Raw genomic sequence first — 15,202 nt, forward strand, 5'->3', positions numbered from 1 at the left:
TTTCCACGTTCGTGCTCAATGCGGTACATCTCCCCATCGCGCGTCCTTGCGACATCTGCGGATGTTCAGATTAATATGGTTTTTAATGTATTCGTCGTAATTTTTCAGTTCTGTGTGTCACCTTTTTGTATTAATAACTACAGTCATAGAGGCCCTATAACGTTCTAATATCTCAACGAATATCTCACTATTATCACGCAATTAGCGTTGGGCTGCGACCAGATTCAGGAGTTTCTGGTCGTTCGGCGTTAGAGCGTTGCAGGTGTAATCGGACTAATTAGAGCTTAAAAGTGGAATCATTTGTTTCGCTTCGTGTCTCATCTAAATGTAACAAACATTAATGGGGATAGTCCCGTCAAATCAGTGCCAATTTTGAAAATGGCAATAATTAAAATAATTTTCCATTAAAAATATTGTGATACACGTGGTAAATATATCTTTTGTCTGGATTCTCCAAAGGAACACTTTCAATTTTGAAAATGGATCATTAAATTTAAAGCAAAAGCTTCGGAGTTCATTGAATTGGAGTTACAGACAGAATGACAACTGTAATTAGTATTATGTAACCGAAAAAATTGCATAATGAAATATTTGTGCTCATACGTTATTGAAGATAATAGAAACAATGGAGAACATGGCATGAAAGCGTGAGGACTGTCACCGAGCTACGACCAAACTGCACGGACCGACAAAGCGGCGGATGAAAGTTATACGTTTGGAGTGTAGATAGAAACAAAGACGGTAGTGGTAGTGATAGTTTGCGTATGTGCAATTTGAATAATGTATTTATTATTCATGTTCTCCATAAAACGGTAATGCACCGATGTGTTAATGTAACGGTAATGCAACGATCACAAATTAGTATGGATAATATACAATGTTGGTGACACGCAAAATCAATAATGGTTGATGGCCAATGTCGATTTTTCCTATTATCTATTTTCGCATCTCTATAAGTGTGATGCCAGAAAAAAACATTAAAAAACTTTTTGTTATTTACTCACCCCTGTTTACGAGTTTAAAATCTATGTTTTCGAACTTAACCATACTGGCTTCAGGATAGTAAATTTTCATTTTTATTTCATTTAACGGTTAGTAGCTAAGAAGTCAAATGCATCGGGTTTCCACCCAGGCGTTTCATTCCTATTTTAGCTTCTCCATCTTCCATCGATGTTTTCCGTTTATGGTGTTCCAGGATACTTTTGTCTCAAAAAACAGTATGTGTATAACGTGTGTTACAAAGTGATTCGTGGAAAGATTTTGTTTGTTTTTTTGTAAATTTCCAAAATGATTTAATCCTGTAAGCCTGTTTCCCTATTCAAAATTCTTTTGGGGTCTTAAAATTGATTTTACTTTTTCATTTAAAAGCTATTATTGGGATTTTGAATACATACATACAATTTTTTATATATTTTTTCCACGTGGAAAATAAGTATACAATGGTTAGAATAATATGATGACCATAATAACAATAACGTAAAAACAGACTGATGCTGTTAAGGGTTCTTGCACATCTGCATGTAAACAATATGCTTTTTAAAGAAAACAATCTTCTCTTGGTTACGTATCTACATCAAATGGAGCATAGATTGTATTGTTGTATTTAATGGGTACACAATAATTAATCAATCTCACCAAGCCAGGCCTTATTATTACCACCACGGTAAATATTAATTGCATATCTAAACAAATAACAAACAACAGTTATATACTCTCTTTGATTCAAATGCAAAGTAATAAATTCACGTTTAGCTATTTGCATACAAACCACTTTGTTCTTGGAACGAGCGAGGCAGACAATGTTATTCTAAAGGTCGTCACCGCAATGCGATTCCTGAGAGACGTGGTAAGTGTCACACTATGAGAACAAGTTAGAAGCTTCAAAATTCGAGTGGTTCTCTAATCGAACTTCTGCTACCCTTGATAGAAAAATCTTGTGTGTGGTGGCTTGGACATTTTTACTTGGGATAGCGAGTTGTGTATGGTATACGTAATTCTATCGGCAATTCAAAATGATTTAAATTAATAATAGCGAAATAACTCAAATTTATTCAATAAAATTTACATGTGCACAAATTGGTTGAATTTGAAATCATTTTATCAGTATTTGGTGAGCAGATCTAAAAGCCAGATTCTGCCTGAAACCACTGGTAGGTTATGTAGATCAGTTGTCTTGAGATCAAATAACATGGGAAGGGGGTAGAGAAAAAAGGGGAAGAACCAGGATATTCAGATCTCGTCAGTATTACGCAATGAAAATTTTTGATTATTCTGGTTTTCTCTGACCAGAGCACATATTTTCCGATGTGAAAATATTCTACCTACCTGCATATTTATCAGATGAGTAAAATTAAAAAAAGGAAGTTTTTTGTGTTTATCATTTTACTTTACAGACCATCGTTATAAGTTACACTGAAAAGAAAAAACATTTATGTCGCAAACGCCAAGACACTTTTTTATCCGTATATTTAGTTTTATCTTTGGCTCTGTGGCTCTTCTGAAACGCGCGGAGACAGCTTTCGATTTATTGACACCCTTCAAGATTGTTTGATGCGCTGCCAAAAACTCCGAGTAGATACAGACTACAAAAAATACACCAAATGTATAAAGTTCACAATTGTTGGTAGATAGGTAGCGAGATAAATGTAGGGTTGAGAAAAACAAGTTTTAAAAACACACGAACCCCACCGGCGCCATTAGAAAAAACCGTCATGAACGGAAGCTATTGAAAAACAATGTCATTCGCAATTCTTGACCTGTTCGAGCTATATTTATTTACCTTTTTACTGAATCGTGTTTAATATCTTAATTATGAATTAACGAATCCATTCTTGAATTAGTGTGTCCCGACGTTCCCATCACGATATATATTTGAACATTATTGGTTTTTATTGTAACATTTAAAAATGTTCAGTCGAAAACGCAATTGAAAACATAAATTGACATCTATATAATATAGGTATATAAAAATACACGCGTATTTAAATACAATATTTCAAAGCAATCGGTGAAGAAGTTAACTTATCGAACATTTTTATTTATATTCAATTATTCATTTTCATTTTTTAACAATATAAGGTAGATACGTAGTTACGAAATACGTATGTTATGTTTTACACAATTTTTATGGTTTCTGAATTTTATTTTATTTATTTATACTGGGTTTTTACAGACGTTCTCACTTACAAAGCTCAATCAAATGACAACATGTATAAAAAAGTAAAAGACACAAATAAAAAAACACAAATAGAGACCCAAACAATACATAATATATAATCAGCGCAACATATTTTTAGCAACAGCAGAACATTTTTTCTGAATTCGAATCTTATCATTGTACAGTCGACACATTTTAGTCAGAGGGCTAATATGTGAAACATTTTATGACGTCTTAAAAACTGGGAATTAAGAACATCTATTTCAATATTGCTAAAACATAATGCGATATCAATATGGCGGTGAATTATTTCGGATAAACATATTAGATCAGTCAGTTGCCTTCTAATTTTACGAGTATAATCTTGAATTATTCAAAATTAATGTTAATTAAAACCTCCCTAGTTGAGAAATTCTCATGTTCAGAAAACACACAGCATATTTAAATAACATCATTTCGTCTAGGTAAAATGTTTTCGTGTTTAACAATTGTGTTTTAAAAGTGAAATATGAAAATGAAAATCAGGAACACAAATACATTCGATGTTAAGTAAAAAAAAATCATCCCTGAATACGTGTCTGAAATACAAACAAATAAAATCGCACAAATTTGTAGATATATAGCGTGTACCAAAAACCACCAAAACCAAGAAGATATAATATTTCTTTGTAAAATAGACAGTTGATGCTTTGAACGAGACGTTTTCCTCTGCAGATAAAAAAGGACTCGATGTTCTTTCGGAGTGATATCGGATTATATTTTGTCTCCGATATCTGTAAGCTCTAAGTCTCCGGCAAAAAATTTGTCAAGAAAGCCTTTGATCTCTAGATAAGATATTAAGATATTAATAACACTTTTCTGGACCTCGTACCACGTAAATGTAGGAGATATAATTCGCTGTTTTTCCGATCCATTATCTGATAATTGAAGGAAGAAAGTTTCAACGTAGTTTTTAGTAAAATAAGCTTTTTGAATTATTAACGTTGAAAACTTGTTCGGCAACTATTTTGTACACATCTTACTAATATTATATAGTCTAAGTATAGTAAAAACAAATAAAAAAGGAGAAAATTTGAAACTTAACTCAATAACGTATTAACCCTCCATATGCCTCGTGAAATTATACCATTAGTTAGGGTAGGTCTGTGGGACTCAGCGATTCATATCTTCATATATATATTCATATATAGATATATATATATACTTTTTTGTGTTCAATTAACCATTATTATTTATTTTTTGTAGTTTTGTTCACATACATAAATACAAACATTTCAGAAACTTGAACTACCTCTTGATTTTTTTTTACCCTGGTCTTATTTTTTTGTTACAATTTTAAAATTATAAAGAATTTCAATTTTGGTTATTTTTCAACTACAATATCAAGCTCATGCTCGTATTATGGTAGTCGTACATGATTTATGTGAGAATAAAAGCCACATAAAGCAAGAAAAAACATAGAATATTAATATGTAACAAATTAATTAGTCATTTGTAAACTTAAATGTACAAATTACTAAAATAAAATAAAATAAATAACAAAATATTATTTTGTAGAACAAATAATAAAACATTAAAAAATGGATATGTTATGGTAAAACAAATTTTTTATATTATTTATATATATATATATATATATTATAGAAACCATTTAAGAAATACAAATAAAGATTAAACCGATTTATGAAAGATATTTAAGAAAAAAAAGATTAAAATATTATTATTATTTTATATCATTCTTTCATCGTAGATTCATTGTGGTACGTTCTTATCTAGAAACGTACTTATTTACGGTCACATAGTCACATAGAATTAAGTGATTTAAAAAAATAAATGATAGAATGAAAAATGATTAAATAACAGTGTTAGGAACTCATGTATTCTTTAAAGAGCTCGTCCTCTTCAAAATGACCAATGTTGAACACGGATAGTGAAAAGAGATATAGAATTATTTGACTTTATTTCGGTATTTAATGATTTGTATATTTTAGAAGCGATGAACTGTCGATAAGTGAATGTGGTTTTAGGGACCAGGCATCCCAGGTTTTATTGTATTGTATTTACCATGAGCGAAAAACAAATTCCCTTTCCCGTAATTTTAAAATTTAATAAAATCACGTGAAAATGACATTTTGGGTGTTGTGCATGAAATTTTTTTTTGTATTTAACTTAAAAAATAATAGATATTTGTGATTACGTTTCGTTAGGTTTTTTTTAATTTTAAAATAGACAGATTTTTGGGAGGAGAAAATTGAGTTCTCTAACTAATGTGAGTACAGTAAGTCACGTGAACACTTTTTCTTAATATATTTTGTATCAAAACATGTTGTACACCTGTGATTTATACTGAGGAGGTGGTTGAAAATCATAATAAATATATATATACAACAGCGCCCTTGAAGTGATTTCTCACGAAAAACAAACGCCAAATATTATTATAATATGTGCAAGTGAATCAAACAGTTTATTCGGAATCATGGTTTTCTTCAATGGATAGTTCGTCAACCATTCAACCTCTGTGGTTAGTTAAAAAGACATTGAGAATAGTGCAATTCTCTAAAAACTAAATGAAAACACAAGAAAACAATAAGCATTGCTTAAAGAAAACGAAATAAAAAAAATCACAGCTACCTTATGTGAGACCCATGAGGACTTTGACGACATATTTTTTCGAGGGAAGCGTGGGTCACACACTAAATTATCTTCATATAATACTAGCACTACTCATTAGCCGCAGCTACTGGAACGAATGAAATTAGTGTAAAAATTTTTAAATAGTGATAACTGTTATAGAATACCCTGGATCTGTCAGACCCTGCCAGGCACGCGGGGGTTAAGATATTTTTTTACGTGAACGTACAAGATATCTAAGAAAGGCATGGTACGATCGAGTATATTAAAAATCAAGTCATGTCTCGAGTTGCTACAAAAGCTAGTAGGTTAGTTAGTCCAACGACTTTTTGGCAGTTGTCAGTGTAAAAGTTGTGAAGCCCAGTTAGCATAGCTACAAAAGCCCTTGCGTACTTTATGAAATAGAGCGTTGGATAAATTGAAATCATTTTGAGTAAAATGAAGAAAATCATTTCGGACTGTTAAAAGTGTCTTTTTTGCTAGTCAGAAAATTTAATGATGAAACTTAAAATATTTTTGGAAAATACTGAAAAAAAATTAAGACTTTGTCAGGTCGTCGCTAGCAGTAAGAAGGATCGAGGTTAGAACTCAGAAAAGGAACCACTTGACCCTGTTTTAATAATAAAATATATTAATATTAGATGGTATGAACATTTAGAGCAAATGAACAAAGAAATGAGTGTAAATGTTGGAAAAAAATGGGGATGCCCGAGGTGGCAGATCAAGTGAACCAAACACTCAAGTGAAGCAAATAGTCGGGCAAGAATCAGAATTACACAAGGATATGTATGAGACAATGTTCTCTGAATGAAACAAGGTGTATGTGCCAACGTCGAGTTGTTTGGCGTTCCATCCTGCGTAGGAAACGGCGTGCTGATTAGTTTTAGTGGAATATTATAAAAAAGTCAATTTTGTGAAGCGATAATTAGTTTAGTTACTTTTTTTTAATTTAATTAAAATCAAGTTAACAATTCTTACATTAATAAATTTGATTTTATCAAAATTGATGTATTGAAATTCTACGTTGGTACTAATCTTACATTCAAATTTTAAATTTCAATTTTATATAGTATCGCATGGCCGTAATACTACTTAAAATTATCGTGGCTTATTCTATTAGCACTAAGTATTCCCGCGTCGGTAACAAAAACTGTTCAAAATTCCTTTTTGTTACGTTTAAAGCGGTTTGTTTTATAAACAATGCGAATCACTTACTTAAGTACCTAACTATAAACATAGTACTAGTCATTAAGCCTTGGGTTTAAGATGAAATTTTGTAAAATAGGCCATTTGGCGGAATATCACATTTGCAAACTCATTTTCATGCGTAAGTGTTCCTAACCTACGTCAGTGGTACTATCGTATTTTTAAACAATCGGTGGTCCCTGTTTTCTAAGTTGTCGTGTAATATTCAAGGGGATTTACGGCAAACCTTAATTCAAGGATCATTTAGCAAGAATGGATCCTTTAACGAGGAAAGGAAGAGTCTGCCTGAAAGTTACGATTATAGAACGTGAAACGGGAACCGATCTTTTATTTTAGTTTGAATAAAAACATCATAAACGATTTAAGATTAGACTGCTTCTAGGGTCGAGCTTGATTCTCGATTACTAGTTCAGAGGTCGCGGTCTCAAGCGTGCGCAAGTAAATTTGATTGAGATTATTATGTTTCATTTCATATTCAATTATTTGCGTACAGTTCTTTTGCGGCACGTTTCAGGGTGAAAGATACTCTCATCATCGACCTGGTGAAAGACAACCATTTAGAATCAAAACGTTGTTTGAAATGGGTTCAACCGTACTTGGCGACCAAATCCGATTAGTCAGGTACTTCCGAACGTTCTTTTTCTCCTCCTCACTCCTTTCAGCCTTACACTATACCCTAATTTTAAAATGCCGTAGTCCCGTTGGTTCCGAACAGTGGGAGGCAGTTGCGATTCTTTATTTATTTATTTAAGGAGAAAACACAGATACAGACAGTAATTAAAAGATAATTTTGTAAAACAATAACTTCAGAATTTGCCTGCATCCTAACAATTTCTCAAAGATTGACTGGTAGATAATAATTTTAAATATTTTTTTAATGTAAATAAGGAAAAAGTATAAAAGAAAATTATTTTGCATATAGATAATGCTCAGTGTCAAATAAAAGTGTACAAATATTTTTTTATACAAGTTTAGAGATACATCATAAAAAAGTACTTAAAGAGTATAGTGAATGAAGTAAGTACACATTTTCTTTTTTTTATAGGAAAACAGATTTCAATTTCCTACCAAAAGTGCTATATTTATCAAAAAATATGTCAGAATCCTTCAGGTTTTGGTTTTTACTATACAATTCGCACATTCTTCTGATTGGATCCCTGACACCAGCATTTGTGCGCGTCCGGCTAATATGGAATAAATCGTTAAGCCTCGTCATTCTGGGTGGTGGTTTTTTAAAGTTTATTAGATCGAGTAAGCCAGGACAGTCGATAAAATTGTTACAGATTTTATACAAAGTCATTAGGTCAAGGTAAGTTCGCTGGTTAGTAAGAGTGGAGACGTTATATTTCGAGAGCATATTTGTGTATCCCCGTTTAGGTGCGCTCATTCTGTGGTTGAGGTAACGCAGAAATTTCTTCTGGATACTTTCAATATTTTCTTTATAGATATCGTAAAGTGGAGTCCATATAGAGGTGCAGTATCCAAGTTGAGAACGGACCAGCGTATAGTAAAGCAGAAGGTAGGTTTCAGGTTTTCGAAATACGCGGCTGTTGCTGATAAGCATGCAGTAAGCTTTATTCTCAATGTTTTTAATGTGCGCATCGAAATAAAGTTTAGAATCAAAAAGTACGCCAAGATCCCTTATACAGTATACACGATCTAGTGAATAGTTACGAATATAATAATCTTGTATAATAGCGTTATGATTTTTAGTTTATTTGTTTTCATTTGTTGTAACTTAGTTAAATTTTGTTTTCATTGCAAAACGCTTCGAACCATACTAAGTCTTGTTGGATGAGCAGACAATCATTTAAATTCCTAACAATGGCAAATATTTTTATGTTATCGACGTATAAGAGAAATGAACAATGCATGAAACATTCAGAAACATTATTAATAAAAAGTATAAAAGCACTCTTGTGCGGAATTTACTTGAAAATAAAACAACGCCGCGTTAAAATCATCGCTTTATTAAATTGACCACATACTTACATACCACGCTCCACGACCCGAAGCCAAAAGAAAAATCGCACCGCCAAATGAAAAAAAAAATGTTGATGGTAAAATGAGAGCTGGAAGAAAAATAATGGGAAAAGGGAATATTTTATTATATTTTAACTAATGACTGACTATGTAGCCGAAACCTCTTTGTCGGTAAGCACTAAAAACTATTTTACGGCCCGTTGAGCTCTGGCGTCATTTCACAGTTTCGTGTTTGATATGTCAGTATCATTGCAACTAATTTCAGATCACGACGCTGTATAATCTCTGATGAAGCTGGTTACCCCACCATGGGGGCGGATAGACCCTGTTCCTGCATCCAGTAAGGTGACATTAATCAATGAACCACGGGTGCCTCCCCCGGCTTCATGAGCGGGCCTGGGGAATGCTTGCGCGAACCCGGTCCCCTTCCGTCCTGCCTCCGGTGACCTGAGGCTCACTGCACTCTTTGGGAGTATCTCCCCCCCCCCCACCCCCCATTTACATTTCTTCGAGGGTACTCTCGGAAAACTGGCTAAGGGACCCGGGTGCTTGGGATCGTTGTGGCCAGGCCGCCTGCCACGCTCATTCTTGCCGGGACTGCCCCGTGATAGTGGGGTAAACTGCCCCCGATACGCGGCTTGTATATTTTTATGTTTCAATCATACTTCCACTTATAAATATTGTTCTCCTTATTTATTATTTAATTTTAGATGCCAAACCACCAGGCGAACACATTTCAGATGTGTTCTTATTTTGTGTTACTATTAATGTAAGTATGCATACATTATTTCGTACTAACAATTATGCATGCAGGGACATTGGAGGGTCTAGAATCGTTTTAAAATAAATTTAGCTTCTTTTTTCAAACAAAAAAAAATTAGAGTCCTGACGTGTGCGGCTAAGGAGGTTAAACAATCAGTTTCTTCACACAGCCGTCGGGAAAGGGTGGGTCCCCTCCAATGATGAAGCTGGTTGACAAAACTGTACTTCTGAAGTTGAATTTCTAAATTAAAAATTCCTCATACGTTTTTTTATTTCCTTTGTACAAATGTAATTAAAATTAAAATAATCGATTATTCAGCTAACTCCTAATCGCCTCGTAGGTACGAGTAGCTTCCACACTTTGTAATGTCATTTTGGTACTCATCTAGTATGCAAATTAATATAGTGACTGGAATACGAAGCAACTGTTTTTGAGAATTTTAATCAATTCGCTACAAGGCGCTCGCAAAGTACAATAATTAATTATTAAAGTCTTTACGATGGAGCAGGCGTACGTAGTTAATGGTGGACGAAATATTTTAGTGCTCTCGACCTTTTGTTTGAGAACTAAAATAGAACCTTTCATTATTGCCTATAAAGTGATTCCTACACGGAGAAAATGAGTAACGTTGATTAACTAAAAATATATTCTTATTATTGGTATTCCTGTTAAGAACGAGACTGCAAGCGACTTCCTGATAAATCATTTGTGAATTCATTATAATATCAGAACACGTGTTCATCCACCTGCATTTGTCTTAATAATATATCATAACGAAAAGCAAAAATGTTAGGATTTTTATGAACGTTTTTATACGTATTTTCGGATACCGTAACAAAATATTGTTATTGTACTTAACGTTTATCAGGATAACAATCAATTAATTCGTCAATTAGGAGATTTTTAATATTTAAAAAAATTTAAATTTATGTTTACAAAGCAAGGTTTCGGATGCAAAACACGAAGGATAAGAAATAATTATAAGCTATAATTATTAGCCTGAAACACAATTATGAGATGAAAATTATGCCGCCAACGGGAATTAAACCTGAACCTTTTGACATAGCACAATGGTTTAGTGCACCTGGCCGGTAATATGTAGGGGCGTGTTCATTTCTCATTTATTTTTTCTGTGATAATTTTTTTCATTTTTTATTTGTGTTTCAGGCTAATAATTAGAGAATCTTAATAATTTTGCAAAATTTTTAATCAGTAAGTTTTTTCGGTGTAAAGTTATGCTTAAGAAATAAATTAGATATCCAACACAGTTGCTTTATAAGGAATGTATTGTCATGAATATAAAACAGCCATTTATCAAACAAACTCTTTGTAGATTTTTTAATAATATTAGTTTTGTAGAAAGAACGCAGAAAATTCGTAAAACTAGAACTGGCTCTAGTCTGAACTTTGTGGCAATTCACACTAAATCTTAGTTTGGTCAAAGAAATAATTTCTATCAGGCTCCACTTATATTTAATAGCCTTCCAGAACATATTATCATTGAATTTCTTGTGAACTTTTAAAAAGAAAGAAGAAAAAAAACCCGTTCGAAATTAAGTAAAAAAAATTAAATTTTTATAATATCACATAAGAAAGTATCTGCTTCATATGAACAAATTTAAAAAGATTGTTATAAATATGTTGAAACAATTTTTTTTCCACTTATTACATAACAGATGCCTATGTATAGTATGTATATTATTTTCAAAAATTACCTGTTTTGGAACTTGAAAACATAAACAGTTAAAGAGAAACTTGTTATAAATCGTCAGAAATTGGGACTGCGGGGGGCTTAATGTAACAATATTTTTGTTTCAAAATATTATTTTTCTGTTAATTTTATTATTTATAAAATTACTAACCTCAACACAGGCTTAGGTTGAAAATAGAAATATAAACACAGATTTCATGTTAAAAAAACAATTATCAATTTAAATCGTATCAAAATTGTCAACCGATTTATGACATCTGGGTTTAAATATCAGGTAAAGTTAGTACTCTCGTGTTCAAAATGTAAACAGTTTCAAAAATGTATTTCTGTATATGATCAAAAGAGAAACTAAAAAAAGAATGAACGATGAACTAGTTTACAAAAAGAATGAAAATGTTATCGTTTAAAAGCAATCACTTTGTGTTTCACATAATTATGTACCATTAAATTAGAAGTTAAAAACAATGTGTTTGTTTCATCGTCAAACATACTGATTCCGGTTGTCCCATTTAGAAGACAATTATTAATTTAATTTAATTTTAATTCTATATTTCAAACGTGTATTTCTTTAATTTTAATTTTGGCAAGACAACTATTAAATTTTATTAAGGACGGATTGTTTAGAAGAATTTGAAGAATTCATCAAATTTCAAAGTTGATTTTCAAATCTGTGAAGGTTCGATTGAAAATCTGTTGTTATATTATTATTGGCCAGTTGATTCACAAAACTGAAATAAAACAGAACTAGAATAGAATCTTCACATAACTTAAAAATCACCTTTGAAATTTGATGAATTGTTCAAATTCTCTGAAACCACCCGTCCTATCTCATTCTGAAGGTAATTTTCTGATATCTCCCCATTTTGTAAACAAATAAATTGTGTTGTAAAGAAAATTGACAATTTTAATGTGTGTTTTTTAAAGACAATGATCCTGAGGCAAATATTTAATAAATACTTCCAGCTTTACACATTCAACAATTATAATACCCCGTGATTTTTTACTGGTCCGCTCGTTAAATAATAATAATCTTGATCAGAACCTTGTTTAGTAATAATAATCCTTATTGAAATAAATACTTTTCACACTATATTTATATAACTAAATACCTATAATAGGCAAAAATAATACGATAGTACAACGACGTATAAAATTTTTACCCTTATTTGCAATATCATCTATTATTTCATATTTTGCGTACCTAACCTGACTCACTAAACAGTCATTTTTAGAAATAATTTGAATAGGTAATTACTAGAAAAGTTTTACCTATTTAAATTATATCTAACATCCAATAAGTGAGAACACCTGTAGTAAAGGTGCCAAGTGGGTATAAAATTCAATAGATAATAAATAATATGAACCTTTCTTCTGTGCTATTAATAATTTGAAAATATATATTTGTGTGGTCACGGGGCGAGCTTTTTGTATTGCGTTCAAAGGATTTAATTGACTTTATTATTACTGTAAAGACCCCAAAGACACTAAACATCCTAATTGTTAATGTGTAAAAATGTTATTTGACATAGACATTTACAAATCGTATATATATTTTGAATTACCACACTAGGCGGCTGCCAGGTATCCAATGTAATAAAAATCGGTATGTCTATCCGAGACACAGTCTGGTTTATAAACCAATTATTTAGAAATTTTTAATTATTAAAAAAATATAAATGTTTATCTGAGACACTATCTAGGTTACAAACCAATTCTTTAGACCTCTGTAATTATTAAAAAATATATCTCCCAAAAATATGGGAAAAATTAGTAGCAAAATCGAATTGTTAATTCTGAATTTGAAATATGAGATCCTTAAAATTGATGAATAATAATTAGCTCACAATGCTCGAATGATTAAAGAGGTCATCCCGGTATGACACAGTTCCTGGGTTTGATTCCTAATTTTGACCGTTATATTTTTTTTCTGTGTCTTCATGTTTCAATTATATATTACATTGCTGGGTTACCTTCAAAAAATTTAAAAAAAAAATTGTTCAAATAAAAAAATTATAAAACAAAGTTAACGCACTTCTGATTTCTAACATTCCTCACAGCGTTTCTGAGCCATTTTACATTTTTAACTGAGAATTTCCGAAATATTTAATCCAAATTGTTAATTTTGAACTCTCGTAGGGTGTGGAGCTTTTTCCTCTTGAAGTAATATGCTTTGCGCTTAGAAATTAATGTTTGATTGAATTACTTTAAAAATTTGATTAGTCCTTGTCAAAGAACCAGCTATACAAGCCTTGGAGTAAATCAAATATTCATTTATTAATTTTATAATAGGTGAGGCATTAAACAACAATAAGAATGGATAAATTATATTTTTTGTTTTAAAAAGAAAAACAAACATTCCCGGGTTACAAATAACCTGATAATATTTGAAAATCTCCTTCTACCAAAACAGTGAGCGGAAAATGTTGTTTTTGTAGTGATGGGGGAGCCGAGGAATTGAACTCAGTGTGCACTCAAGTGCATTAGCTTTGAGAATTTGTCATGACGAAATGCGAAAATATTCCGATTTTCATGAACACGTGTTCCGACATCATGATAATATATTCGAAATTTACGAAAAGGTTATCATACAATCTGTTAATTTATTTGTTAGGCCTGCAATCTCGTGTTTACCCGAAATGCGAATAATTTGAAGAGATTCTTAAAAAAATTAGTTTAACTCTTTTTTCCCCGTGTCACTGTTGAACTGAAGTCCTATTGTGATTTTTTTATTGATCAAGTTCTCTGTATAATGTTTATGTAAGCAATTTCGGAATGATGATCGCAAATTCGTTATCAATATTCAATATGTACTAAGTTGAAACCACTAGGATAGTTACCGGCTTCCCCTTTGCGTACCTCATTTGAGAGTTTAAAGATATTTTTTTTAATTTGTGCCTTTATCTATCTATACTCAGTGTCCTTTCTGCCCGGAGTCAATGAATCTAATTCATCATCAATTACAGTAGGGTACGCCGGCTGGCTGTTGGGAGTAAAGAGGGGAAAGAGATCGGAAAGGGGAAGGTTGAAATACCTGGCATTTCAGATCTGGCCTTTATAAGACTGAAGTCATTTCAATCGAAGCACGCTCCGGTTCAATATGATTTGGAAATGTATAGCATTTTTTATCAGCAATATAATATTTTATTTGATTTTATGCCCAGCTTGATTTTTTGTACTTCACGAGACACCACTGCATTGCATACGTTCTAGTCAAGTTCACTGTGAATACTTAGAACTGTGTATTTTCTATAAAGTAAACTAATCTCACGATTGTTTTTAACTACTCTTAAATATAATACATTTTCTTCAAAATAAAATTAAAAATTTGAAGAAAACCTCACTGAGTTATTGTCATCTTCTATAATTGGTAGATGCCAGTCCCGGTAAGACTAAAGGATCCGGGTTCAAGTTCCAGTTGCAACAATTAACCTTATAGTGTTGTATCTTTATCTCTTTCATATGTTCACTGAGGGTTTTTGATATTATCTTCTACAATAATTAAATAATACGTAGGTTTCTATAAGTTAATCCTGATAAATTTATTTTCCTTGTTCCAGGAAAATGGACTGGCATCGTCACGACTACCAGAATTACCCACGCTACTCCTGCTGCCCTGTTCGCACATGCAGCCTCCCGGTACTGGGAAGATGATAGCAAGATCCCTCCAGCAAGCAGGAAAACCTGCAAGGACATTGCACTTCAGCTGGTGGACAACCTACCTGGGAGGGATATAAATGTAAGATAACTAAAA

General features: G+C 32.1%; 1 protein-coding gene across 1 annotated transcript in view; it reads left to right on the top strand.

The window, feature by feature from the left end:
• The window catches only part of LOC149411790 (alkaline phosphatase, tissue-nonspecific isozyme-like), a 306,816-nt gene that overhangs the window by 158,590 nt on the left and 133,024 nt on the right, over positions 1–15,202 (top strand). Inside the window, exon 5 of the mRNA XM_089646240.1 lies at positions 15,009–15,187. Within this exon, the coding sequence (XP_089502366.1) occupies positions 15,009–15,187 (179 nt within the window). The remainder of the gene's footprint in view (positions 1–15,008; positions 15,188–15,202) is intronic.

Source organism: Hesperophylax consimilis, chromosome 24, assembly GCF_061612785.1.
Source record: "Hesperophylax consimilis isolate HC1 chromosome 24, BYU_Hcon_1.0, whole genome shotgun sequence".
NCBI lineage: Eukaryota > Metazoa > Arthropoda > Insecta > Trichoptera > Limnephilidae > Hesperophylax > Hesperophylax consimilis.